Below are 27,551 nucleotides of genomic sequence, written 5' to 3'. Positions count from 1 at the left end.
TTTTTTAGTGTTTTTTGTCGTTTGATAAACAATATATATAATAATACTTATCGTTGTTTTTTAATTATATTTTTCTAGAATTTTTTAAATATATCAAGAAAAGGGTTGTAAACAAACTAGTAAAAAATTTCTTTTATATTGTTTGTAATCTGTATTACACATTGAATTCTAACTTAGATAATTAAAATGTTGAAAATTTAACTAAATAATGAGTTTTAATAAAAATCACTACTTTGTCTCGATACAAATATTTTATTACGGGGGGTAATAGGGATTAGTAAAGTAGATTAGTACAACAATCAAAACAACACTTATATTTTATTTACATAAACTAAACAACACAAAGATACAATTACATCACTCTATACGAGAACTAAAGTTAAACACACAAGAAAATATTAGTTCTTAATTCTAACGTGCTTAAAATGCATTTTAACTTAAAGCACACTTGCCGAATGCTCTGCCGAAACTGCTACTGCTACTGCAAGTAAATGCAAGTAGAATTCCGTTTTATAAGCACTGAAATAAATGTAACTCCTTTAAGTAAACAATATTGTTTATTGTTTTAGAAAATTGTTTTAAGAGTTATTAAAATTGTTTTGGAAAAGCTTGTTTTGGAAATAATTAAAAATGTTTTTGAAAAGATTTTATTGTTACAAAAAATTCCATATTTATTCACAAGCTTTAAAATACTAAAATGAAATGTTAGTTTCATTACATTACTTATTCATTATTTTTTAAACTAGTATTAAAAGCCTGGTTTTAAATAATTTAAATCCTTAAAATTCTACTTAACTTTAAACTTGTTTAACAGTATCAAAAGTCCGGTTTAAAAAAAAATAAGAAAAAGAAACTGTATTTCTTATTATCTCAAAAATTACATAATTTACAAAAACTTTGATAAAACACAACAAGGTAACAATGATAGTCATTTAGTTGGCTTCTGGCTTGTTGTCCTCGGGCTTGTCGTCCTTGGGCTTGTAGTCCTCGGGGTTGTGTCCTTGGGCTTGTTGTCCTCTGGTGGTTAACAGAGGCTTGTGAAACATCAATTGGATCATTGACAACGTCTTGGTTCTTTTAGGAAACATTTACTTTCTGTCTTCTAGCTGGTTTGTTGAATCAGCAAAACATCACATCGATTGGCTTTGGAAACAATGACAGCAGGAATTTTGATCGTGACGTCATAGAATAAACACAAAATCTTCATTTTATATTTTGTCTATTGTCATATTAATAAACAAAAAAACTTTTAAAGTTTCATGCAGCACGAGGTGTCAGGTGTGCTTAAAGCTGTGGTTATCAAACGACAATTTGCTTCAAACAACGTTAAAAAGATACAAACGCAACAATTTATTTAACAAGCGACGACTGCTAAATTTAAGGGGAGTTTATTTCTTATTTCTTTCAAATGGAAAATTTTAACACAACTTTATACTTGAACTTGAAACGAGTAATAAAATGTGGCAAACGATAAGCCATTTAACGACTAAGAAAGATGAAAACTCATTCAAACATTCTAATTTAAAACAAATACAATCTATACTTTAATACAATCAATCAGCAGATCAAAACAATAAACTAGTAGTAGTAAACACATAGAATAATTAGTTTTATCAGCTAAAACTTAAACGTTATTAAGAAGAACAATTCTGCTGTTGTAATTCTAAATTTTAATGCGGTTCTTACTTTACATTTCTATGCTTAGAAAAATATAATAACTGCGCTCTCTTGGCAACTTATAAAATGCAATTTTGCACTAAAGTACTGCGTCCCCTGACGACTTATGTAAATTGTAACATCTTCAAAAGAACATTGTGCACTAGAGTAAAAAGACTGTGCTTTTTATAATCAAAATACTGCGCCCCATGCGACTTATGTTAGTTTCAACATATATTGTGCACTTAGAAGAAGAAATATTATGCTTGTTAGCAAATAAACTGTGCATTTAAGCACTAAAAAAGCATATATAAAACTATACATAGAAATAACCGCAAAAATTGTATAGTACTTCCAGCAAAAAATCCTTGACATCAAGCTTCACTTTTAACAAAACTAAATAAACCACTACCACACACTTTTATTATAATCTTAGACTTGCTGTTTCAAAGTAGAAAGTTATTCACACAATTTTTCTTACTATTATCATAGTGAAATGTCGCAAAGTAAAGTATTATCGCAAATTATACTGTCAAAATTTGAAACTCGTTAAAAAGTTGTTTAGTAATAAACTAGAGTTTTTTTTTTCGCTGCGTTTTTTAATTGATAAGGCATCTAATTCCTAAATATCAGAAGATTCCTAAAATACAGGCCAAACATGGTTTCCAATGTCTCGATACAGATATTTTATTACGGGGGTTAATAGGGATTAGTAAAGTAGATTAGTACAACAATCAAAACAACACTTATATTTTATTTACATAAACTAAACAACACAAAGATACAATTACATCACTCTATACGAGAACTAAAGTTAAACACACAAGAAAATATTAGTTCTTAAATCTAACGTGCTTAAAATGCATTTTAACTTAAAGCACACTTGCCGAATGCTCTGCCGAAACTACTACTGCTACTGCAAGTAAATGCAAGTAGAATTCCGTTTTATAAGCACTGAAATAAATGTAACTCCTTTAAATAAACAATATTGTTTATTGTTTTAGAAAATTGTTTTAAGAGTTATTAAAATTGTTTTGGAAAAGCTTGTTTTGAAAATAATGAAAAATGTTTTGGAACAGCTTTTATTGTTACAAAAAATTCCATATTTATTCACAAGCTTTAAAATACTAAAATGAAATGTTAGTTTCAGTGCAACTTATTTAAATTTTTTAACTTATTTATAAGTAATATGTATTCTTTAAATAAAAACCTCTAAGCGTTTAAAATGTATTTCTATTCAAGGAAAGTTATCAAATTAAAGATTAAAGCCCTACTAGACTGTATTTGAGTTTTTTCTTATGAGATTGCTTAACTTTAGTTTTAGTTTCAGTTAAACCTAAACGTATTATCACTTTTCAAACTCTGTTTTTGATTTGTATTGATTCTTTTTTTAAATACGATTAGAAATAAAATTCTATAATTTATATATCATCTTTTAATGCAGTTTTAATAAAATTATTCAATTCTTTAAATCAGTGGTCGGCACAGTGTACACTGGTGCACACTAGTGTACATGAAATTTCTTTTAGGGTGCACGAGACTTTTGGGGTGCATGAAACTTATTTTGGGGATACATGATTTTTTTTTCGTGCAGAAACTAAATTAAAGTTTTTTTTAAATCATTCTACATTTAAGACATATTCAACCTTTAATAAAACAACCATTTTTGTATTCTCCTAGTCTTATTCTGTTACATTATGTAAAAACTTTTCCACCCTTAGCCGCCTAAAGAAAAACCAAAGTGAGCAAATCTCATAGATTCTTAAAGATTTCGTTATTTACGTGGCAATACCTTTGTAAAACACAGATAGTAATCGCTTTATAAAATTATTACGTTAACTTAACTAAATATTTAAATTTGCCATACAATAAAAAGTACCAAGACTACTAATCGTTAATTGGGGTTGTGGCAATGTATTAAATTAATCTAGTTAGTGTTTTAGACCTGGGTGGTACAAGTAAAGTATTGTATTAAAAATTAGATCATCGATATTAAAATTTTATTGGAATGGATAGGTAAACTGGTAAATTTAAAGTAAGCGTGTAAAAATTAACTGGGTGTTACCGAATTATTAGTAAAAAAAAACGATTGAAAGTGTTTACATATTCTTAACACTAGCGGCGCTAAAGGATGCAAATTGGGGTGCACAGAATTTTAATTTTTCGATTTAGGGTTCACGGATTCGAAGTAGCGTGCCGACCACTGCTTTAAATAATCATCAAATTATCCTGTGCAATAATAAATAAATATTGTTATATACAAAATCTTTTTTACCCTAACAAAAAAAAAATTTAAATGTTAACCTTCCGTGTGTCTCACAGCTGTTTGGTCACTGTAAGCAAAGATCTTCAAGATCGTCAAAAACATTTCACAAATAAAACTTACTTGACAGAATAGCAACAAATGTTCTTGTTGTTATCGCATGTAATTGTTACTTTATTTTAACCAAATAATTTGTTTAAAAGTACGACATTAACGAAAATTAAAGTGTTATACTTGTGAAGCTATAGTATATTTTTAATCAACCTATTTTCTTAAAATCGTTGTTAAATAAAAGCATGTTTACGTCAACAAGATACTTTAAGTTCATCCAAACAAACAAAATTCTACCTAACTTAATGTAAATTAAGGTATAATATTTTCATAAATGATAAATTTAGTTTTTGGCTGAACGTTTTAAGTCGTGTAAATTAAATACTGAAACATTTATAAATATACGTAATGCTTAATTAAAAATAATTCATGAGTTTAGCGCATTTTCTAACCCTATAGTATTTTGATTTTGCAAATTTGAATTAGTTAATAGACAAAGACTGTAAAACCATGTAGAGTTTTTAAAAACTGAATTCTAATTTTACATAATTTCTAATACAGTAATAACGGGTAAATCCTGACGTCAGTAAGATATAGTAAATTAGTACAAAAAAAATAATTTGTACATTACTCAAGTGTAAAACCAGATACTTATATAAATTAAAAAACTAAATTAAAACTGTACATACAAGTAATTTTTTAAAAATCGGTTTTGATAGAACAGGATAAATATCCTACTTCTTTTTTTTTAAATAAAAACAAATATGTTTATTTTAAATAATTTACATTATTTTTTAAGTAAAAAAGATTAAATCAAAATGCATGTTTTGAGCAGTAAGAGAAGACTATAGTTTTATTTAAAGTTTTGTTTTTTTGACAGATATCACACAAATTAATACCTAAAAGTTCTTAGATCAATTTTAAAACAAACACAAGTATAAACTTCTGAACAAAAAACAAGCTTTTGCTCATGCTGTAAAACTTATTAATTTTTATAACCACATTCAGAGGTTAGTTAAAATTAGGACAAAACACCTAACAATGTAGGAAACTGAATACCCCGAACCTCTTATAGATATAAATATATTTGTTAAGACAGCATTTGCGACTAAAATCTAATGACGTCAAAGTAAGAATAAAAATTTTAACATTTATTCGTGAAATGCGACAAATAGTAAACACTGAAGTTATATCTTACTTTTAATTTATCAATATAAGTATTGTTTAAGTATACAATATAAAAACAACTAAAACATTACTGCTTGGTTTATTAACTATAAGTTAAAACACAAATTACCAGTGCTTTTATTTGTATGCAAAATATTATAGTATTTGAATAATTTGAAATCTTTATGTTGAGTAGACTTAAAGATTAGTTAAGGTTATAATTTTATATATTAACATAATATAAATCAGTTAAGTTTCTTTATTGACTAAAATCAAATGTTAAAGCTGGTGTGCGCACATTTTGTTTTTGAATATTTTGATTTTTTTGTTGGTTTTAAGAGAGCTGGTTATAAACAAAAAAAACAAGATTATACAATGACTTTGGAATTTTAATTATGTTTATTTTGAAAAATATTAAACACAACTTAGAAATAGTTACAAAAGAGTACTCTTTATATTTTTAAAACCTGTTTTACATATTATTTTCTAATATATATAATTTAGTTGTTCAAAATGACTTTAAGAAAAATGAACATAGGGATACTCTCTACAAAATAAAATAAAGTAAAACAAGTGTTTTGATTTTAAATAACCTTAGTATTTTTAACTATAAAGTGTCCTTACATTTAAAAGTAATTTAAATTTTAAATCAAAGTTATAAAATTAAAGATTTTAAATTTAATAGATTGCTGACTTAATTTTTATTATTTTATAATTTTAATCATATTTTTACATGCAGCAAACCAAAATTTATCAAAACTTTTCAAACTAGATTGTTTTTTTTTCCGCCGATATTTAATGTTTAAATACTATATAATAATCACTAATAAAATGATTCTATTTGACTTAATTCAAAATATTACAAAAACTGTACCTTAAAAAATTTTTTATTACTAAATACCTTTATGTAATAAAAACATCCCGGGTAACTATTTTTATGTAAAACTTAAGTTTTTTTATCTTAAGTGTTTTTTTTTAATTTTAGGTATAAATCACAACTATTTGGTCAATGTAAGCAAAAACTCTAATTTTTTAAGTAAAACCTTCTAAACGCAAAAACAACAGCTGTTATAGATATTCCCATATTTAATTACATACTCTTAACCAAAAAACTTGGTTTTTAAAATTTCAGCATAAGCTCAATATAAAGTTTTAAACTGCGAAGCTACACAGTTTTTTTTATATATTAACCTGTTTTCTATTAAAGCGTTCACAGGTAAAAACATTAGGTGTTTTAATTTTTTGCAAATGAATTACATCCTACATTATTCAAAGTATAAAAACGATATTTGAATAAACTACAAAACTAAATAAAGCTTGTACTTACATTTAATTTTTAAGCTTGACTTTTGTAAAACGTTAATATAACTCAGAATATTATTGTAGTAAGACATTATCATGAACTACGCAAAATATTGTTGATTACAAAACAAAAGAATGTTACTAATCTTCACATAATTTATTAGTAAGATGAAACGCAAATCTAGTTTGCAATTGCCATGTTTGCATAACACAAGTTTAACTGTAGTTTTTATAAATGATACCGTTTTAGCTAACTGGTAAAAGTTGAAATTACTCATCAAATAATAGTATTGAGTTTTATTCTCTATCTAACTATAATTTATAAAAAGCTTTAAAATCACATTGTTCTGCTTTGATTTTTATGTGATAAGTAATAGTAATATTAAGTGCAACTAGAAAAGTGACGTTTAAACATTAAATTAACTTATCAATAAAAACTAAAAATCTAGTTCAAGTTGAAGTACATAAGTATTCTTTTTAGATTAATTATATAAAATAAAAGATAATTTCCAATTTTATTATAAAACTTTCTTGCAATTACCTTTATGATTTAAAAGCGACTTAAGCCTAATTTTTAAAAATAGTATGTTTTCATCAGAAGTTTAAAAAAAAATTAGGTACACAGATTTATTTGCTGTAATAAAGTTATTTATAATAAAAAAAGTTAATACATTTTAAAAGATCGATAAACTTTTGTGCATATTCAACAATTTTACTCACAGTTTAATACTTTTTACTTATAGCGTTAGAAACTATGTAAATAATTAACCAGATTTAAAGTTCGTTTTTGATTGTACAGCTAAAAATCTTACAAAAAGTAATTTTAGTATTTTAGATTTTTTCAAACTTAAGTTGTAGCCAAATTTTAGATCAAAACAATTTTTGTAATTACTAAGACTTGTACCATTTTTATGTATTTTAATACTTATTGTTTAATTACTATTTACAGGGTTGCCACTTGTTTTTTCAAAAAAAATTCCAGGTTCTCCAAATTTCTTCCAGGTTTTTAAAAGTACACATTTTAGGGTTTATTTTTAATTTACAGTTAAGTTTAAGGTAAGAAACTGTTTTAAAAGGTATAAAAACATCGAAAGATACTGTAACATGGTTGCCACTGATCAAGCTAAAACAAATTTCCTGACTTTTCCTGACTTTTTACCAAAAATTCCCTGACCTTTCTAAATCAAACTCTTAAATTAAACTTATTCTAAAATACATAATCTAACACTTGAAACTATATAAAGCTTTCAATCTAATTTTAATACAGGTTAAAAACAACAGTTTTTTGCTGAATTCTATCTTCAAACTTCCAGTACATCACTTAAACCATCTGTGTATGATTGATGTGTGTAATAAACATTTCTATCATCAAAATAATTGTATTATTACCATATAAACACCGTTTGTCTGAAAAAAGACACAAATGTTTAGCATTTCCTACCAAAATGTATCTAGATAAACAAACGAAATATAAGGAACATTTACAATTAAAAGCTTGAATTAATAACAAACTTTCACAACTAAAATCTTAAAACAATAACAAATTTTACAGTTGAAACCTTGAAACAATAAAGTACACAATTTTTCAGAATGTCCTAGCATAAATGTATCTAAATAAACGAAACGACATATAAGGAACTTTTACAATTAAAACCTTAAATCAATAAGGAACTTTCATAACTCAAACCTTAAAACAATAACAAACTTTTACAATTAAAACTTTAAAAAAATAAAGAACTTCATCAAATACTGTTTTTTTAAATGTATGTACTAAAATTTATTTTCTCCTTTTTTTATTAGCACTTCAACCTCTTTATCTAATGAAGACATGGTTTCCTTCATCTGAACTGCATTCCACTTCATTTTATTGGCAGTTAAAATCATTTGCCTCATATTATTTAAATCGCTCTTATCTGCTGTCCCTACACTTGTTGAAGATAATCTTTTCTCTAAATCAAGCCACGGCTTGTGGGCTTCATTTCTTTTATTTTGGCACTCATTTATTTTTACTTTTGTTTATAAAATATTTCCTCTTATCATTTAGTATAAAACTTGTAACAAATAAATATACTCTTATTAACTTCAAAAACTTAAGTTACTCTACAAAACATACAAATAATAAGTAAACTTAATCTTGGCATAAACCTCTCTTATAACTTAATTTTATAAATTTAAATAACTTTAAAAAAATTATAAACAGGTAAAGTATACACATTAACTTTTTACATAAAATACTAAACTAACTGCTTAGTTAAAAGAAAATCAATTATTTACTTAAACAAAAAACACTTTAATTCTAAAATTATGCAAGGTAAACTTTTGTTTATATATCACAGTTTCACCATGGAAGTGTCCTTGCAACAGATCATCAATACTAAAAAGCTTACAAAATCTCTTTGTTCAAGAAGAGTATTTGTTCAAAATGTTAATAGAAATTTTTTGCAGTTTTATAAATGATATTTTACTAATCTATACCAGACGAATGCATTGGAAATAAAATTAAATATTTTTGTAAATTTCTAGGAAAATTTTGGAATTTTTTTCTGACTTTAAAAGACTTTTAATTAATTTACACCATTTGAAGGCTTTGGAAAACAAGGAATTTTGTAAATTTAAACTGAAAAAATCTGACTTTGTTTTAACTCTATCAAGTTTTATGACTTTTTTTTAAAAACCACCCTTTTTTTCCTGACTTTTGTCTCTTTTTTTATTTTTCCTGATTTCCTGACCGAGTGGCAACCCTGCTGTAAAGGTACTTTAAATTTGTTTTTTTTTGTAAAAAAAGATTGATGATGACAAATCATTTTTATTTATATGATAGATTTTTTGAGTCAAATTGAAATTTAACTACTGAAAATGTAAAAACTGTTAAAATTCCAGGTTTTTTTTTCAAAATTTCCCAAATTCCATTTTTTTCCTAAATTATCAAATTCCAGGTTTTTCCATTATAACTATCAGTCTAATCGTAAAAAAAAACGATCGGCTATTAATGTATTGTCAATTAAAAAAGTCAGAGTTGCCAAAAGTTTTTTTTTGTAAATTACTTCCAGCTTTTATAAATTTCCTTAAAGTCTAGAAAAACAATTTCTTTTTCCATTTATATTAGAAAATTCAACTTAAGTAACAAAAAATATCTGAATTTATATAATTTTTTGGTAAAAAACTTATTAACTAATAAAACTGATGATATAGAATTAGTGTTTATAACTATGATATATTTTTTCTATCTTATCGAAATTTTATTACTTTAAATGTGAAAAAGTTTAAATTCCTAGTTTTTCAAGATTTTTAATTTTGTTTAAATTTCAGGCCTTTTCTTTTAAAGTGTCTCTGTTTCCAGGTTTGTTTCTCCTAACTGAAACCTGGTAATATATAGAAAAGTCATTTCGCACTTTCTTTATTATTAGAAACTTTGGCTCAAAATATATAAATACTCAAAATTATCTTTCATTGTTTTTAGTTGTGGTAAACCTACTACTTAAAACATGAAAATTTGTACAGTTTATTCAGCTTCAAATAAATTTATTTTGTTTTACCAATAATTCAAGCAGCTTGTAAGTGCTTGTGTAAAACGAGTGTGAAATATTAAAAAAAATTAAAGACACTATATATACATAAAACTTAACAACTTGAACAAAAGCTCTGCGCAAGTTAAACAAATGTGAGTAGTAGTTTTTAACTAAATCATAATCTTGAAATAGTTCAAAAAAAGCAAAGCTTAACACAATTACTTAAGAGAAAAACTAAAATTCATACAAGTTTAAAATTTTTTTTTTTCTTTAATCTGAAAACTTCAAAAATTAATTTTTTATTCCTTAAGTTTTAGTGTTTGTACAAACAAAGTTTAAACAAAATATTCAAATATTTAACAAAAAAATTTGATGTCAATTCAAACTAACATCTACTTTGCTTTTTAAATTTAATTTCTACTAAACTAAATTTTCAGCAAACGAAAAATCACTTCAGAACTTATTTTTAAACTAAAAAGTTTTAAATTCAAGCAGACTTTTTAGTGAAGAAGCTCATCAAACTGGATTGCTTCTTCGCCTGCTTCTTAGCCGGCACTTGAGCTTTGGCGGGCTTTTTTGCCTGGACAGGTTTCTGAACAGGGACTTTTTTATTCTCAGGTTTCTCATCAGGGGAATCTCCCTCGTCTGAAACTTCCACCCACTTTTTCTCGGTCACCATGCAACCGTCGTCGTCGACATACGTCACCGATTTCCTTATTCTGTATAAAATAAGTTTTAAAGTATATAATAATTATAATAACATTAAAAAAAGGAGATTTCGATGTATAAGATAAATTAAATAATTAGAAGTTGCTTTTGTGAAAATTAATAAATAATGCGAGTTTTAACTAGAGCTGTTGTTATTATAAATATATATTTTAAATGTTATCTAATTGCATAAGCTTGACTACTGCTTAAAAAGCAAACTAAACTAAAAACTATATATATATAGTCCTAACACATCTACAACAGTAAAGATTGAAACCTCTTTCTGGTCTTCCCTCCTGCTATCTTCACCGACCCGAAGCTGGGGGTTTTCTTCTCGACTTTTTTGGCTTTTTCGCTTTTCGGCTTGGGAGTGGAGGGGTTCTCGTCATCATCAGATCCTTGTACTGAAGTTTCCTTCTTCTTGGTGACTTTCTTTCCCAACTTCTTCAAAGTCTTCTTGTTTTTCCTGATCACCTCGGAGCTGAGTTCGATCTCGTCTTGATCGGATTCGGACTCTTCGTTGTTTGAAGAGGAACTTTCCTGGTAAAATATTTTCTTGACTATTTCTTTCTAAAGACTTCATTTATATTGCTATGTATAGGATCGCTATAATTTTTTGAAACATTTAACAGGGTTGCCAAAGGTTTTTGGTAACATTTTTCCGGGTTTTCTGAATCTGTTCTAGGTTTTTTTAAAACAAGGTTTTTGGTAATTTTCAGTATAAAACTAAATAGAAAAAAAAGTCTTAAATAGTTTATCAACATTCAAAGCTACTAAATATGTTTTTTAATTATCGACATTTTTATTCAACGATATACTTTTCGTATCTAACTGAAACTTTGTTACTACTTTTTATGTAAAAAAATTTAAAAATTCTAGGTTTTTTACGCTTAACATGTCAAATTTTGAAGATTCCATGTATTTACAACTTTTATTTATCCAGATTATCTAAATTTTGAGGTCTTAGAGTGTTTTTGACCATTTTTAGTCAAAAATAAAACAAATCACATTCTACTGTTATTTATTAAAGAACTATTTTGTATGACTTAAAAAAAACTGTATTTTACTAAGTTTAGCTAAATTGAAACTGAAATAAAGTTATATTGTAGTCAGAACATTAAAAGTGTACAAAAATATAGATTTATGTAATAATCGAGTTGAGATATAAAGAATAACCAAATGCTTAAGTCAAACAACTCAACTCTTAGATTAAACCAAACTAAAATGAACCAAACATAATAAATTTTAAAACATATAATTGTAAATTTTAGATAGTTAGAACAACTGTATTACAATTTGCTAGAAATTTATATACACTTTGTTGATTTAAAGAATAAATTTAACAAAAGTTGACAACTAAAAAAACTTAATATGGAATTTCTTAACATTGTTTTATAAATTCTATCGTAAATGTAAAAAATAAAAACTAACAATGACTGCTCTTTTACGTTTTTTATTGATCAATTTCTTTATGGCATGTTTCTTTTCCGATTCGGGAGTGCTGAAAATAAGTTAATATTGTAATAGTTATAAAGTTCATAACTTGAAATAATAAAAATAGTTCAACTTGACAATAAACAACAAAAACATTTTATAATTAATCTTTTAATAAAATAGACAACTATGCATTATAAATAGTCTGTAATTATCACATAAATACTTTGATTAGATAAGTTCTTAACTTAAACATTACTAAAAGTGAGAAAAATTTGTTCAAAATAATAAAACTTTAAGACCCTGTTTTACAAAAACTATCTGATTACATTCAAACCCAAATTGAAATTTGTTTGAAAACTACTTGTAAAACAAATAAAAAATGAATTAAAACAAGTTTATTTTTATTCAATAAAACAAACATACGCAGGAATAACGCAAGTTACGTCATATTTTTTGCTAATTTCATTTTCTTCTGTTTCCATTGCTTCTCTGTTGTTATTTATTTGTTTAAATTAGATATAAACTTTTTGCGAAGTATAATGTAAATATTAAAATGACTATGTATCATGTACAGCTTATACTACGTATATTTGTTATTATAATTGATACAAAATTTTTGACAACTTGGTGCATACAGTGTCAATTTTAAAACTAATGTTAAGTAATTTTTACTCTATTTTATATGTAGTAATACAATTTTTTACATTACATATAAACACTTATATATTATGTATAGGTTAAAAATTAGATTTTATTAATAATTTATTAAATAAGCTTTTTACCTATCTAGCGCTCACCAATAATTGGTATATAACAATTAAATTTAAATGAGTCTAATAAAACTTTACAAAGAAAGTTAGTTTATAATCAAAATAAAAAGACACCTCTTTGGAAATAATCTAAAATCTAAGTCTAAAATCTATTTTATGCGCTTAAAAATTGATACTAATAAAACATTAAGTTTTTAACCAAAACTTAAAACTTCTTTTAATTTTCTAAATGGATAGCTACTTGTAACTACACAAAACAATTTTTTTGTAATATCAGATGTTTTAATTAAAAAGCAACAAAATTTAAAAATACTAATTTTCTAATAATAAATGGCAGTGTATTTCTTAATGTACAAAAGCTTTTTTTTTTGTTTTTTAGTTGAACAATTAGGCTAGTATAAAGATAAGTAAATTCACAATTAACAAAAAACATGTAAAAGATAAAATTTATAGACTTTTTTTAATTGGAAACAAATATTTTATTCAAACAAAAACTTGAAATCAGGGGTGGGAACTAGGAAATTCATAAATTAACTTTTTAGTTAAAGAATTTTTACTGGAATTTGTAAAAAAAAAACTAACTCAGAATCACTGGCTGGAAATTTGCATTTCTTGTTTTCAACTTTTTTATTTTTCTTTCCACCAGCGGGCGTTTTCTCCTCAATTTTTATTTTCTTATTAGGAGGGGATTCTTTCGCTTCCGGGGTTTTCTTGCTGTTTTCTTTTGAGTTGGGGGATTTTTCTTCAGATTTTTTGTCGTTTTCTCCCTTATTCGCTGATTTTGATTCTTTGGTGCTCTTCTGAAAATTTTAAGGTTTCAATAAACTTGATATATTTTTATAGAATATTTAAAATCATATAGTTTGCTTATAAATATCTGTATAATAAAAGTAATATTTATTTATCAATATCTTAAGTTACAGATTTGCCACTGGTTTTTGGAGAAAATTCTACCAGGTTTTTGAAAGTACTTGTTTTTGGGTCTTTTATTTTTATTTTAACATGTAAAAATTGTTTAAAGTTCCTGGTTCTTCCAAGTTTTATAGTGACTATTGTTCAAAATTCTAGATTCTTTCAGCCTAAATTGTCAAATTCCAGGTTTTTCAGGATTTCAGGTTTATTGGCAACCCTGTTTTAAGTTTTATTAAGCCTGGTAAACATCTACTTATGTCAACATATGGAAGTAAATAGATATATATCTTTAAATTGTTTTTATAGTAACAATCAAAGTTCTCCGCTTAAAGGAGAAGAATTACAAGTTTATTGATCAGCAATTTTTTTATATAAAGCAATGTTTAAGTCAATTAATAATCGATATTATTTAGGTTCACAGTTATAGCCGAAATAAATGTCTTATTCGAAAATAATTCCAGTAAAAGTTTAATAAATGACTTATAAGCTAATACCAACCACTTTTATTACAAATTTATTACTTTTACAAACAAATACTTTTAATTTTAATTGGGCCACAGTTCTTTTAAATAATTTAGTACTTATCAAATAAGTTAGTCAGTAATACTTCATTGCAAATAAATTCAACGATATTTATATTGATGTTAATTTTTTAAATGATTTTTCACTTCATTTATAAAACTATAGAGTTAATGTTACTTATTTTAAAGTAAAACTTAATTACAAGTACGCTTACTAAAACATTAACTTTCAGTTCAGTATTAGCTATTAAACAATTTAAAAAAATTCAAAAATTAATTGATCTATTAATAGAAAATATTAAAATCAACAGAATTTTATCGAAACATATACAGTAGTTAGTGAATAAATAACGGCAAGCAGTTTAATTAACTTTAAATCAAACCTGCTTACCATATTTAAGCAGATAATAATTTAATTTGTTTTAATTGTTTTGTCAAGCTTAAATATGATAAAAAATTTCAAAAAATATATAATATACTTTGAAATTACAAGAATATATTTTGTGTTTTATTTTATAAAACACTTTAATTTTTTTACAACAAAAGCTAATCATACATTACCAATAAAAATACATTTTCAGGGTTGCCACTGGTATTTTAAAAATTTTCTCCAGAAGTTTAATAATTCATTAAGGTTTTTAAAAGTACATTTTTTTGGGTCTGGTTTTGATATAAAATTAAGTTAAAGATAAATAACTGTGTTAAAAAGTATGACAACATTCAAAAGATACTCTAAAGCTACTTAATATGTGTTTTTTAAGAAAAAAATATTGATAACTACAATTTTTTTTTATCTATATGATAAATTTTTTGTGTCAAATCAAAATTTCATTACCTTAGATGTAAAAAATGCTTTACATTCCAGTAGTTTTAATGATAATTGTTAAAAATTCTAGTTTTTTTTTTCAAACTCCAGGTTTTTTAGCAAAAAATTTCAAATGTTAGGTTTTGGCAGGATTCCAAGTTTTGTGGCCACCCTGTAAAAACTCAAAAATTATTTAGAAGAGATCATATTATATCACAATACAAAATGTATTAGCTAATATTTAGTGTCAAAATGCCTCATAACTGTAAATATATTTCCTTATGCTTTGCTTAACGCGCTAGCTTTATATATTCTTGTTAGTAGATGCTGAATGACCATAAAGTTTACGGTCTTAAAATTAGCTCAAAGGTTCGTATCTTAATCGTAAATTTTGGATCTTTAACTTATAGAATTTTTTAATCAAAGGTTTGTGTTTCATGACGTCACTAAAAATTAAACATATTAATAACTTTTCTCAAAAAAAATTTGCACTTTAAATATACATTACTACGGGAAGAAAATTCATTAAAGCGATCATGTGTGCATTTATAGATTTCAATGTTCAATTGATGCAACTTTACTTGGTAAATACGCGTTAATGCTAGTGAAAACGAAATCATTTACATTCAAGTTTTATATTATTCTATAAGAATAAAAATTAATTAAAGTTTGTTGTTAGGCATTGAAAAACCTTAGAAGAAATTGATTTAACGAATTCAACATAATTACTTAAGTTCTATTATTAAGTAACAAAACAAATAAAAATTACAAAACTAGTGTTGAACTTTAAATAAAAAACGTACATAGTTTCGTGAATAAGTTTATTTATACAAATAAACTGTTGTACATAAAATAAAGTAATTTATGATAAACTTGGTTTCACTGAGGTTTATAAACAATAACAATTTATTAATGTAAGTAAAAACAATATTATATATTAATACTGCAATAAAGTTAACAATTTTTTTATTTTTCAACAACTTTAAACTTTGTTCAATCAATATGAATAATTGATAGTTATCAAAAAACATACATATAAAAAATTTAACAGAGAGTTTAGAGTAGGTTTTAATTGGTTGTTATGCATTACAAGACTTTTTATAAGTCAAAAAACATCTTATTATTCAAATTTTTCTTTAAATACATATATTACAATGTCAAATAAAGAATACACAAATTAATATTATACAATATGCAGAATTGCCAAATGTTTTTGGCAAATTTTCTCCAGGTTATTAAAATTACATATTTTTTGGTCTATCTTTATTTTAAAGTTAAGTTTAAGGTAAAAAAATGTGTTAAAAAGTTAAAAAACATTAAAAATATACTGTTAAGCTACTTTAGATGTATTCTTAATAAAAAAATTGTTGATGGCGACAAAAAATGTTATCGATATTATAGATTTTTTGTGTCCAATCGAAATTTTATACTTGACATGTAAAAATAGTTTAAAATTCCAGGTTTTTTAGCCTAAATTGTCTAACTCCAGGTTTTACCAGGATTCCAGGTTATTTGGTAATCCTCAATAAGTTTTTTATCAAAATGAAAACTTTTACGTTAGGAATAGATTGATAGAAACACTCCACAACACAGCAAAAATATAAAGAATATTATATCCTTAGGTTAAATAAAATCATCAATATCTTTAAAGAAAACTTAATCCTGATTTGGTATATAAAAAACAAAAACAAATTATATTAACTCAGAACCTTTATAAAATATCAAAAAAATCAACAACAAAGAAACATGTTAAAATTTACAACGTTGTTTAGAGTTTTAGCCAATCTTTCGATGGCATACAAATTATGATTTTAAAAATTTCATTTGCACTGTGATAAATTGCTTCACTAATTAATATAAAAACTTTAATTAAAATTTTGTTAGTTTAATACTTATGACGTCACTACTCTCTGCAGAGTGCAAATAATTTTTTGAAATAGTAAATTTTAATGTTACTTAAAATTTGTTGAACAATTATTACCTTATATATGCAAAACATTTAATAAACGCGTTGCTTGATGCAAAAAAGTTTTATTCAAATTGCAAAACAAACTTAAAATAAAAATAAAACATGAATCACTGTATCTACTTTGTAATTTACTTATTTCAAAGCACCAAAGGCAAAACTACTTAACGTATAAGAGTGTATAAAGACTCTTTTTTTCACTGAAAAGCAATCAAAATTAAAAAATACTATTTTACTTTATACAGGTAAACACCTATTTTAAAAAATATTTTTTTATATTAAGCTAGAGAAAATTGTTTTAAAAAACATTTCAAACAAAAATTGAACTTTTTTTAATTTACTAATTTTGTATTAACAATTTTGCTTTAATTTAATCTGATAACGTTCAAAGTAACTTACATAATAATTTAGGTATGTACTTAATAATGTTTCATAAAGCTAAATGCTTTAATCTTCAGCTAGTACGGTTTGAAATAAATATCATGTTACTAAACAATGATACAAAAGTTATACAAGATTAAAGCATTTAGCTTTATAAAACATATGTTTTGGTTTTTTTAAATGGACTGAAACGTTTGAATTAAAGTTTATAAATTTAGTTGAAGCTTGATAAATTGATATATTTAATTGTAACATTTATTTAATCAATTCCAAAACGTATACAGCATCAGAAAGTGGAAATTTTTAAATTTCATTTTAAAGCTCATAAACATGCATGTTGTAAAAATTCAAAGTTTATTTCATAATACTGTTAAGTATAAACTTATGAATAATTTAAACTATTACACCACTTTTGCTCAAAACAATAGAAAAGTTTTTAATAATTTAAATATAACTTTTTGGAAAAGTCTTTAATACAGCCCATACTAAAAATCCATTATATTACATTTTAATAAAATTAAGAAAGCATAATTAAAGGTTGTATAACTATTGTTTTAAACATCAAAATCTTAATTACTTCATGATTGAGCAATAGCAAATTTTGTATGCTATCATAAACATCGATGTAAAATATTTACATTATCGTGCTTTCATGGCCACATTACTTATGGCTAAAAAAATTTACTGACAGTACGAATCAGTTGACATTAATTTTGACTTCTACACAATATCTATTTTCAATTTTTAATCGAGAGTTTGTGGCTTTTTGATGACGTCACTCAAAGTTATTAATAATTTTACAAAAAAAAATCGAACTTTGTATTTTTTTACACCGTAGTAAGTAAGAGCGATTTGAAAACAGTATGTAATAACATTGTTAGTTATCTTATTAAAACAACCAATAGTGGAAAAAGATGGTTTTAGTTATTTTATAATGTGAAAAGGTAAACTTTGTCTGAAATATTTTTTACAAACTTGTAAGGTAAACTTATTATCAAATGTCTGTTGTATATGCTGTATAATGATAAAGAGTAATCATTGTTATTTAATTTTGTACTTATATTCAATTTAAATCGAACACTTGTATTTTTTTTAATGTCACTAAGAGCTTCATATATTTTTTTATAACAAAAAGAAAAATTATAAAAAAAAAAATGTACTTCTTTTACAACATAAACAGAAAACTAGTATGAAAAAATATTGATAGTATTTAATAAAAATTAATCAACTAATTTAAAATTAATAATTTTTTTGACTAAGTAATGATTTTTAATTGTTTGAGAAACTTGTTTTGGCAAAGAAAAATAAAATCATAATGTCACAACACCACTGCACGAATCAACATTTTATCAATTATTAACATTTTCTCATATTCTACAATAAACTGGTTGAATAAAATTTATCTAAAAAGAGGTACAAAATAAACTTTACAATTCTATTCAGAATAAAAACCCGCAAAATCAACATTTTGTACAACCAACATGCTAGTTTGATTTGTATTACAAAATAATTTTAGCTAGGAAATTAAACCCAAAATATTATGCTGAAACTCAACAAAAAAATCAACAAACTTGAGAATTGGACTTGCTGGAAAAAATATCTTACCAAGGTTATAAACGAAAAATATTAAAAATAAAAAGTCAACAAACTTTAGAGTTAGACTTGTTTGACAAAATTTTTTTACGAAAAAATTGTAACTAAACATCTAAAAAAAATCAACGAACTTGAGAATTGGACTTGTTGGACAAGATCATGTCGTCGAGGAAGTCCATTTCGTCATCGATGTCATTTTGCGTCAGTTTTTCCGCTTCACTGACTTTCTTCGCTTCACTGATTTTCAGCTGCTTTTTGTTCTTCTTTTTAAAAACCTCCTTCGGTTTGGACGCAGACGGCTCCTTTTTGACTGTGGAAGAATGTTTCATAATTCATAATTTTTAACATTAGATTCGCAGAAATATTTTAAAATAATTCGTGAAAATTAAGGTCAACCATTAAGAATACATGGTTTTTTTTGTGACTAAATTAAGAACAGAATATTCTATTCTATTTTAAAGTATAAAATTTAATGCTAAAATAATTTATTCATAATTCCAATATTTTATTTATGACAAATAGTTCTAATAAACAAATTTAAACAAAAAAAATGCACAAATAATTTCTAACAATTGGTTTTAGTAGAAATTAAGGTCAAGGGAATACAAGACTTTTTTAGTTACTAAATTCAACACAGGCCTCTCTTTTTGGAAAAAAATTCTACCAGGTTTTCTTTATTTCTTCAAGATTTTTGAAATTATGAACGTTTTTGGGTCTATTTCAATGCGTAATATTTTCTAGAAGCATAAAATATTACGCTATGTTACGTCTATTATAAATAGAACATTTTGTTTTAGTTGCCAATAAAACAGTCAAATAAAAAAGGTCAAAAGGGTTTGTTGAGAAATTTAACACAGGATATTGCAAGTAAGCTTTCAGTATAATATACAAGTTATTTTGGTATAAACTAAACAAGACATGAAAATAAATACGAAAATCTAACAATAAGTTATGTCTTGTTTACTCTTATTATAACTTTTCTGGCAATATGCTGATTAAAAAACACAAAAATATATTTATTATTTATTATATACAAATAATTTTAAGTATTATTAATTATTAATAAACTGAATTATTCAAACTTTAGTTGATATTGATTAGTTGATTATCATTTGTAAAATAATACTATAAACTTAAAAATTGAATTTTATTGATATCCAAAGGTTTGATCGTTTAATTTAAATTAATATTTTTAAAGCAAAGTCACTTTAAAGTTTTTCATATAATTTTAAGGAAAGAAAACTGTTCGTGTGAATAACATCAACTATTTGTTTTCATTAAATATACAATTATTATGGAACCGGTTACTATGGAAACAACTTTTATAGGAAACACAGGAAAGTAAAATATTGAAAACCTGATTAGTTATAAAAAATAAATCATAAAAAGTTAAGTGGTTATTTCAAATAAAATCAACATCAACACTCATTAAGTATGATATAAAACTCAGTTTTTTATATTGTTTTTGCAATAAAAGGTTTTAATAATTTTTCACAAAAAAATAATTTTTTTGGTAAAATTTAGATTTCTAACTAAAATTCATTTTAACAAAACAAGAGGTAATTTTAACTAGAAAACATTAACACTGTACAATGTTAATAAAACTTAACTAGAATATAGTTTTAACACTTGAATAAAACAAAAACAAAAAATAAAAATCTTTAAATAATTTAAAAAAAAATTACCAGTTGTGCTGAAGCTGAGCTTGCTGGTTTTTGGAGTGCTTGATTGCGAACCTGAAAATAATTTTGATAAATAATTAAACTTTAAGTATAAATATATAGTTATTTGCCTTAACTAAAATAAAATGCTCAATTTACGGGGATGTAAAGAGCTTTTTTAAATATTTATACTATTTAAGTATAAATATGAAATTAAATATAAATATTTGATTGAAATGATTAAATTTTGTCTGTTATAATTGAATTAACATTTCATCCTATAATAATTAAAAATGAATTAAATTAAATAAGTTAAACAAAATAATAAAATAATTAATTTAAAAATAATTAAACTTTTATTTAAAGTATACGAAATAAACGCTACAAAAATCTAAAAATTATATTTTTTTTAATAAAAGCTCAGATTTTTTCAACCGATTTAATAAGTATAGCTGTTTGAAATTAAATAATATGATTAAATTGACTTAAATAAAATATGTGGTTTTAAAGAGTACTAAAAATTTTCATGTGCTACAGTTTAAAATAATAGTTATTTGATTTTAAATTTAGCTGGCTGAATATTAAAGCGTCTAGTCTTATGAAACACATGTACCAGTATTTTTGAAATCTTATTTTTCTAATAAATTATTTAAAAGCCCTTCAAGTGTGGCTCAGTAGAAGGTGTTTAAGTTTAAATAACAACCTTATTATATACATATATATATTTATAACTAATACATATATATTATTTAAAACACAATCAAAAGACATTATTTTAAGTCTAATTAACAAAATAATAATAACATACCATCACTGCTTTTTTGTGAGCTTCCGTTGGTTTTGAGGGTGCCATTTGCGTTCTTTCCAAAAAACGGCTTTGGTTCTTTTTTCGGTCTGAAAATTTTACAAATTTTAAAATGTTTGCGAAATATAACTTATTGGTAGAAATAGTTGGGTAGTTTGTATACTATGTTGGAAAATTTAATTGAAAAAATAAACTTTTCTCTAGAATTTGATTTACAGTATCTAGAAAAGATAAGAAAGCCTAACAATTTATGATGTTTACAAGTTAGACTGAAACAGTCTTTATATTTAAATAAGTTTTTATGTGAGCAACATTTTTTCAAAAACACAAAAAAATATGTACAAGAAAATAAGATCTATAAAAATTAAAATTTCAAAAACTAAAGTTGTTCAACTTTTAAACGGAGAATTTTCAATGGGTGATATCTCAAAAAAAAAATTAGATTAAAGAAAGTAAAACCATCACAAGGACCAATAAGGTTGTAATGGTATCTAGAAAATTTTGAAACAAATTACTAAAAGATGTAATTCACAATAATTTAGAATTAACAATAGTAGCAGTTTAAAATGTTGGAAACTAAATCACTAGATTTAAAAATCTTGTGAACCCACAAAAAGTTTTTAATCAACTTTTTAACTTTTACTTTTATTTATGTTTCTAAAGATTGCATTCCAATTATTAGACCGTCATTTTTAATTCAAAACGTAACAAATTTCAATTAAATAAATATAACAACAAACTTTGTTTAATACTGGCTGTTCACAATTAATCAAACTGTTTCACTTTTTAAACAAAACAAACTTTTTAGCGAACAACGAATTGATGGGACTCGGATTACTTCCATCAGTTTTGATCCCGGCATTCTCTCTCATTCTAGTTCTGAACTTCAGCATTTCATCTTCCGACATTTGAACGCCTCCCTTGTATACTATCTGACAATATCTGTGAAAATTAAATATTTGTATAATGCAGTATATGAAAACAATAAATGATTAAATATAATATGTGGCAATGTCTATGAAAACATTAAGTATATGAGAATATTTTGAAAAGTTAAAGGTATTAATAAAAAAAAATTGTAAAATGTTCACACAATATCTGGCAACATTTATGGAAACTGATTAAAATGTGTATAGTGTATGTGAAAAATAATAACATTTGTTTATTATCTGTTAAAAAATATATATTTGTACAATATTTCCGAAAACAATTTGTAAAAAGCCTGCTAAAAATAGTTATACAATTATGGCAAAATACATGAACTTTTTTTTATAGTATCTGGCATTAATTGTTTAAAATATTAAACTTTGTTTTCCACAAAATCTAGCAATATCAATGAAATAATTATACCATATTTTGAAACATGTTGTATAGTTACATTTACTTTTTACAAACAAAGTAATTTTCACAATCTAACAACCTATGCTGCGTTCACCTTTCAGTTTCAACAGCGTCAACATTTATATTTTATTTAAAAAATTATTCAACAAAGAAAATTCCTATGTTGTGATCTTCTGGCAATTTGTCAAAACACTGTTTATTGAACTGTACAAAACTTAAACTTAATTAAATTAAATACACGTATATTTTTCTAACATATAATAACCTGTGCTGTGTTCTCCTAGCCGTTTCAACAGCATCAACATCAACATTAAAAAGTTGATATTTTTCACTCAGCATGTTCTTGAGTTGCACGCTGTATATCAAGGTTGAAAATAAATCACTGAATTTCGATTTTTCCTCGTCCAATTTGCTACTTGATACTAGTTTCATCTCAATACCTTTCGCTGTTTTACCTGTGGAGTATTGTTTAATATTAATTTAAATCTTCTTTTTTTTTATCAAATAAAACAATTTTGTTTCAATGTTTGTTTTGCATATAAAACAGGGTTTCCCAAACTTTTTTCAATAGGCCCCTTTAAAGAAGTTGAAAAATCTAATGCCCCCTTGTACAAAGATTAATCAAAAGCTACCGTAAAAAACACCTAAGGCCTTTTTTTGATCTTCATCAGCAACTCCAGAATATCTATTGTAAGTTTCAAATTATGACCTCATGACCCCCCTCTGGCCCCTTTGCTGCTCATGGTGCCCTGAGTGTCTACCATGGCCCACTTAGGTAAAACGCTGATATAAAGTATTTGGTCTATTTGAAAGAACTAAAAAGTTATGATTGCCGATTTAGTTAAATTTATTAAAAATATTAAAACACAGTTTAATTTCAATACCTTTCATTGTTTTGCTATGGAGTTCATCAAATTTAGTTACCATTTTTGCAAATGATTACTTTCTACTACAATGATGCTTGGTCAGGCAAGGTTTTCCAACAGTGTTAAACAACTTCCATTGTAGATTTAGCTGCCTTTTCAAGTAACAGTTTAAAAACTAACCATATCCAAATTAAAAAAAAAATTAAGCATACTCTTTTTAAAAACCTTTCTAAGATTTACACTAACTTATCTTAAAATGTATGATAGTTCCACAGTTGTTTGTCATTTGGCAAAAACCCGCAAGGTTAGAAGTTGTACTTTAAATTACAAATTGTAGGAGAACCAGTGAACTGTAATCCCAAAGCAAGTGTTTCAGAATTTAATTAAAATTGTTTCTTTTACACAAACTTAGCTTATACTCAAAGCCATTGAATAGCCATAAACCATATAAAAAAAATTAAATTTTTTGATACTATATTTATTCTAAGTATTGTAAGTAGTTTTATTTATATTTGGGTAGAAATAGTTTAGTTAACTGTCATTCAAGAATTTATTTTAAAAAGTTGAGTCAATGAAGTCATAAGTAATTTTTTTTGAATTAAACTTTTTATAATACAATTTGAAAATAAAACCTTGATAATCTTCAACTTATTTTGTAACTTATATCAAACTGATTAGTTTTTACCTATAAAGATAAACATAATAAATTAACCTGTGAGCACAAATGAAGCATCCAATTTTCCTTTGTTTTCTTCATAATACTCAAGCAAAAACCTGTTATAATATTGAATAATTGCAAAATACGTTAAAAGTTGATAGAATTTTTATTTCTATAATGTCAACTTTTTTTATTTATCCAGTATATTTTTTATAAAAATACTAGAGAAAAGATTAAAACAGGTATATTTTAAAAAAACTTAAAATATTGAAAGCAAGTAACTTTCATAGTAAAAGAACTAAGAAATAGTTTAAACATCAGTTAACATATTTTATATAGTTACTTTTCTCAGATGTTTAGTTTTTTATAATATAAGAAGTAGACAAAATTAAAAAATACATCTTTTAAATTTAACGGTTTGACAGGGAAAATTTCAATTACATATTCACAAAATCTAAAAAATCTAAAAGTTCATGTAAAAGTTCAAGTAAATTTTCTTAAAGAAATTGAAAAAAACAAAAACTAATAAAAGCTATGTAATAAACACTGCTTCATTTAATATTTTATAGAAAAAATAAATATTCTGAAACAAGATAGTATTCCAACAACAACAAATTACTCTGAACCCTATTTATTTGAGTATATTTGTAAGAACTATGTACTGATAAAAAAATATTAAGTTCCCTATATAGTGCCCTAAAATAATAACCCAGCTATTTGTAATAAAGCATGGTGAAACTTTTAAGTTAGTCAGAAGTTAAAAATACTACTAATAGTTTTTAATTTTGTAGTGAATTAAATATGCTTACTTCCTTGCATCTGGAATTGCTATGGCCATTGCCAAACTTAGTCCTTTGTAAGTGAGCTGTAAAAAGTATTACATGAAAATGTGTAACTTCAGTAAAGTGAATTAAAAAACTACACAAATGTAAACATAATTATACACATCGTTAATCTTTATAACATGATGGCAAAAAGAGTTTAAATAAGTAATAAAAATAAAGTATTGAAAACTCTTTAAATGCACTACAGTGGATTACAAAAAAAAATAATGTTTATTTTAGTTAGACTTTGAAATAAACATGGAAATGTATGTAAAATATTTTTCAGTGATAATAATTTATTTGCCAGTCAGCCACTGTTTGAGTAAAAAATAAATTAAGGGCATAGGGGAGTTGACATTTTTTTGACTAAAAATAAATTGGATCTTTTATTAAAGCATAAAGTACAAACTACAAGCCAGTTTTAATTGAATTAAAAAATCTTATTTAACTTTTAAGATATTGTGATTTTTATAAAAAGTTTCCAAAACAAACGTATTAACTGTATATTTTTCTGGGTCATTTTTCTCAGAAACTTAAAAAATCACTAAAAATCTATATTCTCCTTCATTTTTTTGGCTAGAGAACTCAAACTTTCAGGAAACGTTAATTTTATAGTTAATAATACTTTGAATGTTGGAATTTTAAAAATGTTTATTATTTTAAAAAATAAAAATTTTAGATAAATCAAACAAAAAAAATAGGTGGTTTTTATTTTAGTTTTATTTTCAAAAAAAAATCTGCATTCAATCTTTTTAAAATTTAATAATACACTTTCTGTAAAAATTTAAAGAAAATTGCTTTAAAAATGAATGAGATAGATTTTTAGTGAGATGGTCTTTTTTCAAGTCCTAGAATCTTTTCAAGCGGTTAAAAATGTCTGATAGCTTAGTAAAAACTCTATAAAATAAGATCAACTTGTAAAAATCAAGGTGGTACCTCCCTTTGCCCTTAAAGTGTTAAATTAAGCATATATCACCTGACAATATTACTAATTTCAAGATATCTCATTTATCATGGAGCTATTTTAGATCCTTTGTAACTTTTTAAGCTTTTATAATGTTAATCATAATACAATTAAATCAAAGTATCATTTTATATTTATAAAAAATATAAGATTTTATTTTTTTATTTAATTATAAAAAGATAAGTTATCAAATCAAATCAAATAAAAAATATTTTCTGCTTAAATGATCTCAATCCAAAACATGAGCAGTTTAAATAAATTATAATTAATAAAGCCTGTCATACAAATTATAGTTTATGATGGTATAAAAGCTACATTCTTTAATGGAAATTGAAATTAAAACCAAAATTATGTACTTTATTTGTAAAAAAGAAAAACTATATGCCATAATTATAAAAAAGTAACTTACAGTACACAATAGTTATTGTTCTAAAATATTACACTAAACCATTGTACAACTAAAAACTTATAAAGTAATGAAAATAACAATGACTATTTGTTTTGGAACAAAAAATGAATTTTGACAATTACATATTCCAATTTTAAATAAAAACAGCTTCAAAACTATAATGACAAACAATTTTTGATTATAGTATTTTTAACAATTAAAATAAATTCAATTTTTTATATTTCATAATACTCAATGCTAAGATTATATAATAATTTGTACTAAAGTTAGCTGCCATTCAAATATTACGATATTTTTCTCATTTATACATTTATCATTTTAAAGTTGCTGTTATAAACTTACAATTTTCTCATCATCTTCAACTTGTCTGATGATATTTTCTTTTATTTCATCCATCATAAAACTTAGTTAATTTATGAGTTCTGGTTATGAAAGTTTAAAATCTATAACTATTTTAATTTCAAACATTTACTCAGGGTACTATAACACTTATTAGTAACTGTAAGGTAAATATTTTAAATAAAAAGCAAGCTTTTGATAAGATGTTTGCTTCAAAGTGTTTTATTAAACTTACTTTTATGTTTGTACTGTTTTAATTATAATTTATTTAGTAATTAAGCCTACAGAGAGTAAGTAGGTTTTTAAGAACTCTTAGAAGTCTTAAACTGCAGTTTTTTACAAGGTGCCAAATTCTTTCCAACAAAATTGCTTTGAGAAAGTTCTTTCTTTGAAATCTGTTTTTTTGTATTAAAAAAACTAATTTATTCTTTTAAACTAGTTTAAATATAATAAAACAATAAAATGTGGGACCTCCTATGGTAAAAATTAGAAGAAGATATAAAAACAATAAAATTTAGAAAAGTATGTTGTGAGTAAATTGGTTACAACCTTACTTGATATTAAATGTATAAAATCATAAAAAGCAAACACAGTTGATTGGTATTCAAAAGGTGGTCACTGATTATTATGATAACTCTTTTAG

At 24.6% G+C, this 27,551-nt stretch overlaps 1 protein-coding gene across 1 annotated transcript; it reads right to left on the bottom strand.

Moving 5' to 3' along the window:
• Nucleotides 1–10,435: 10,435 nt before the first annotated feature.
• On the bottom strand, nt 10,436–26,993 carry LOC145828962 (uncharacterized). Its single transcript, XM_082936706.1, has 13 exons — nt 26,912–26,993; nt 25,182–25,237; nt 24,427–24,488; nt 23,114–23,303; nt 22,309–22,449; nt 21,511–21,596; nt 20,727–20,777; nt 19,173–19,351; nt 13,446–13,663; nt 12,517–12,582; nt 12,088–12,157; nt 10,934–11,196; nt 10,436–10,667 (listed from the first exon to the last, which is right to left on the bottom strand). The coding sequence occupies exons 1-13, from the start codon at nt 26,966–26,968 to the stop codon at nt 10,436–10,438; spliced, it is 1,671 nt and encodes a 556-aa protein (XP_082792832.1). The 5' UTR covers nt 26,969–26,993.
• Nucleotides 26,994–27,551: the final 558 nt, after the last annotated feature.

This window comes from Thalia democratica, chromosome 2 (assembly GCF_965202585.1).
Source record: "Thalia democratica chromosome 2, ktThaDemo2.hap1.1, whole genome shotgun sequence".
Lineage (NCBI taxonomy): Eukaryota > Metazoa > Chordata > Thaliacea > Salpida > Salpidae > Thalia > Thalia democratica.
Note: the sequence above shows the minus strand (reverse complement) of the source record. Positions and strands in the feature narration are given on the sequence as shown.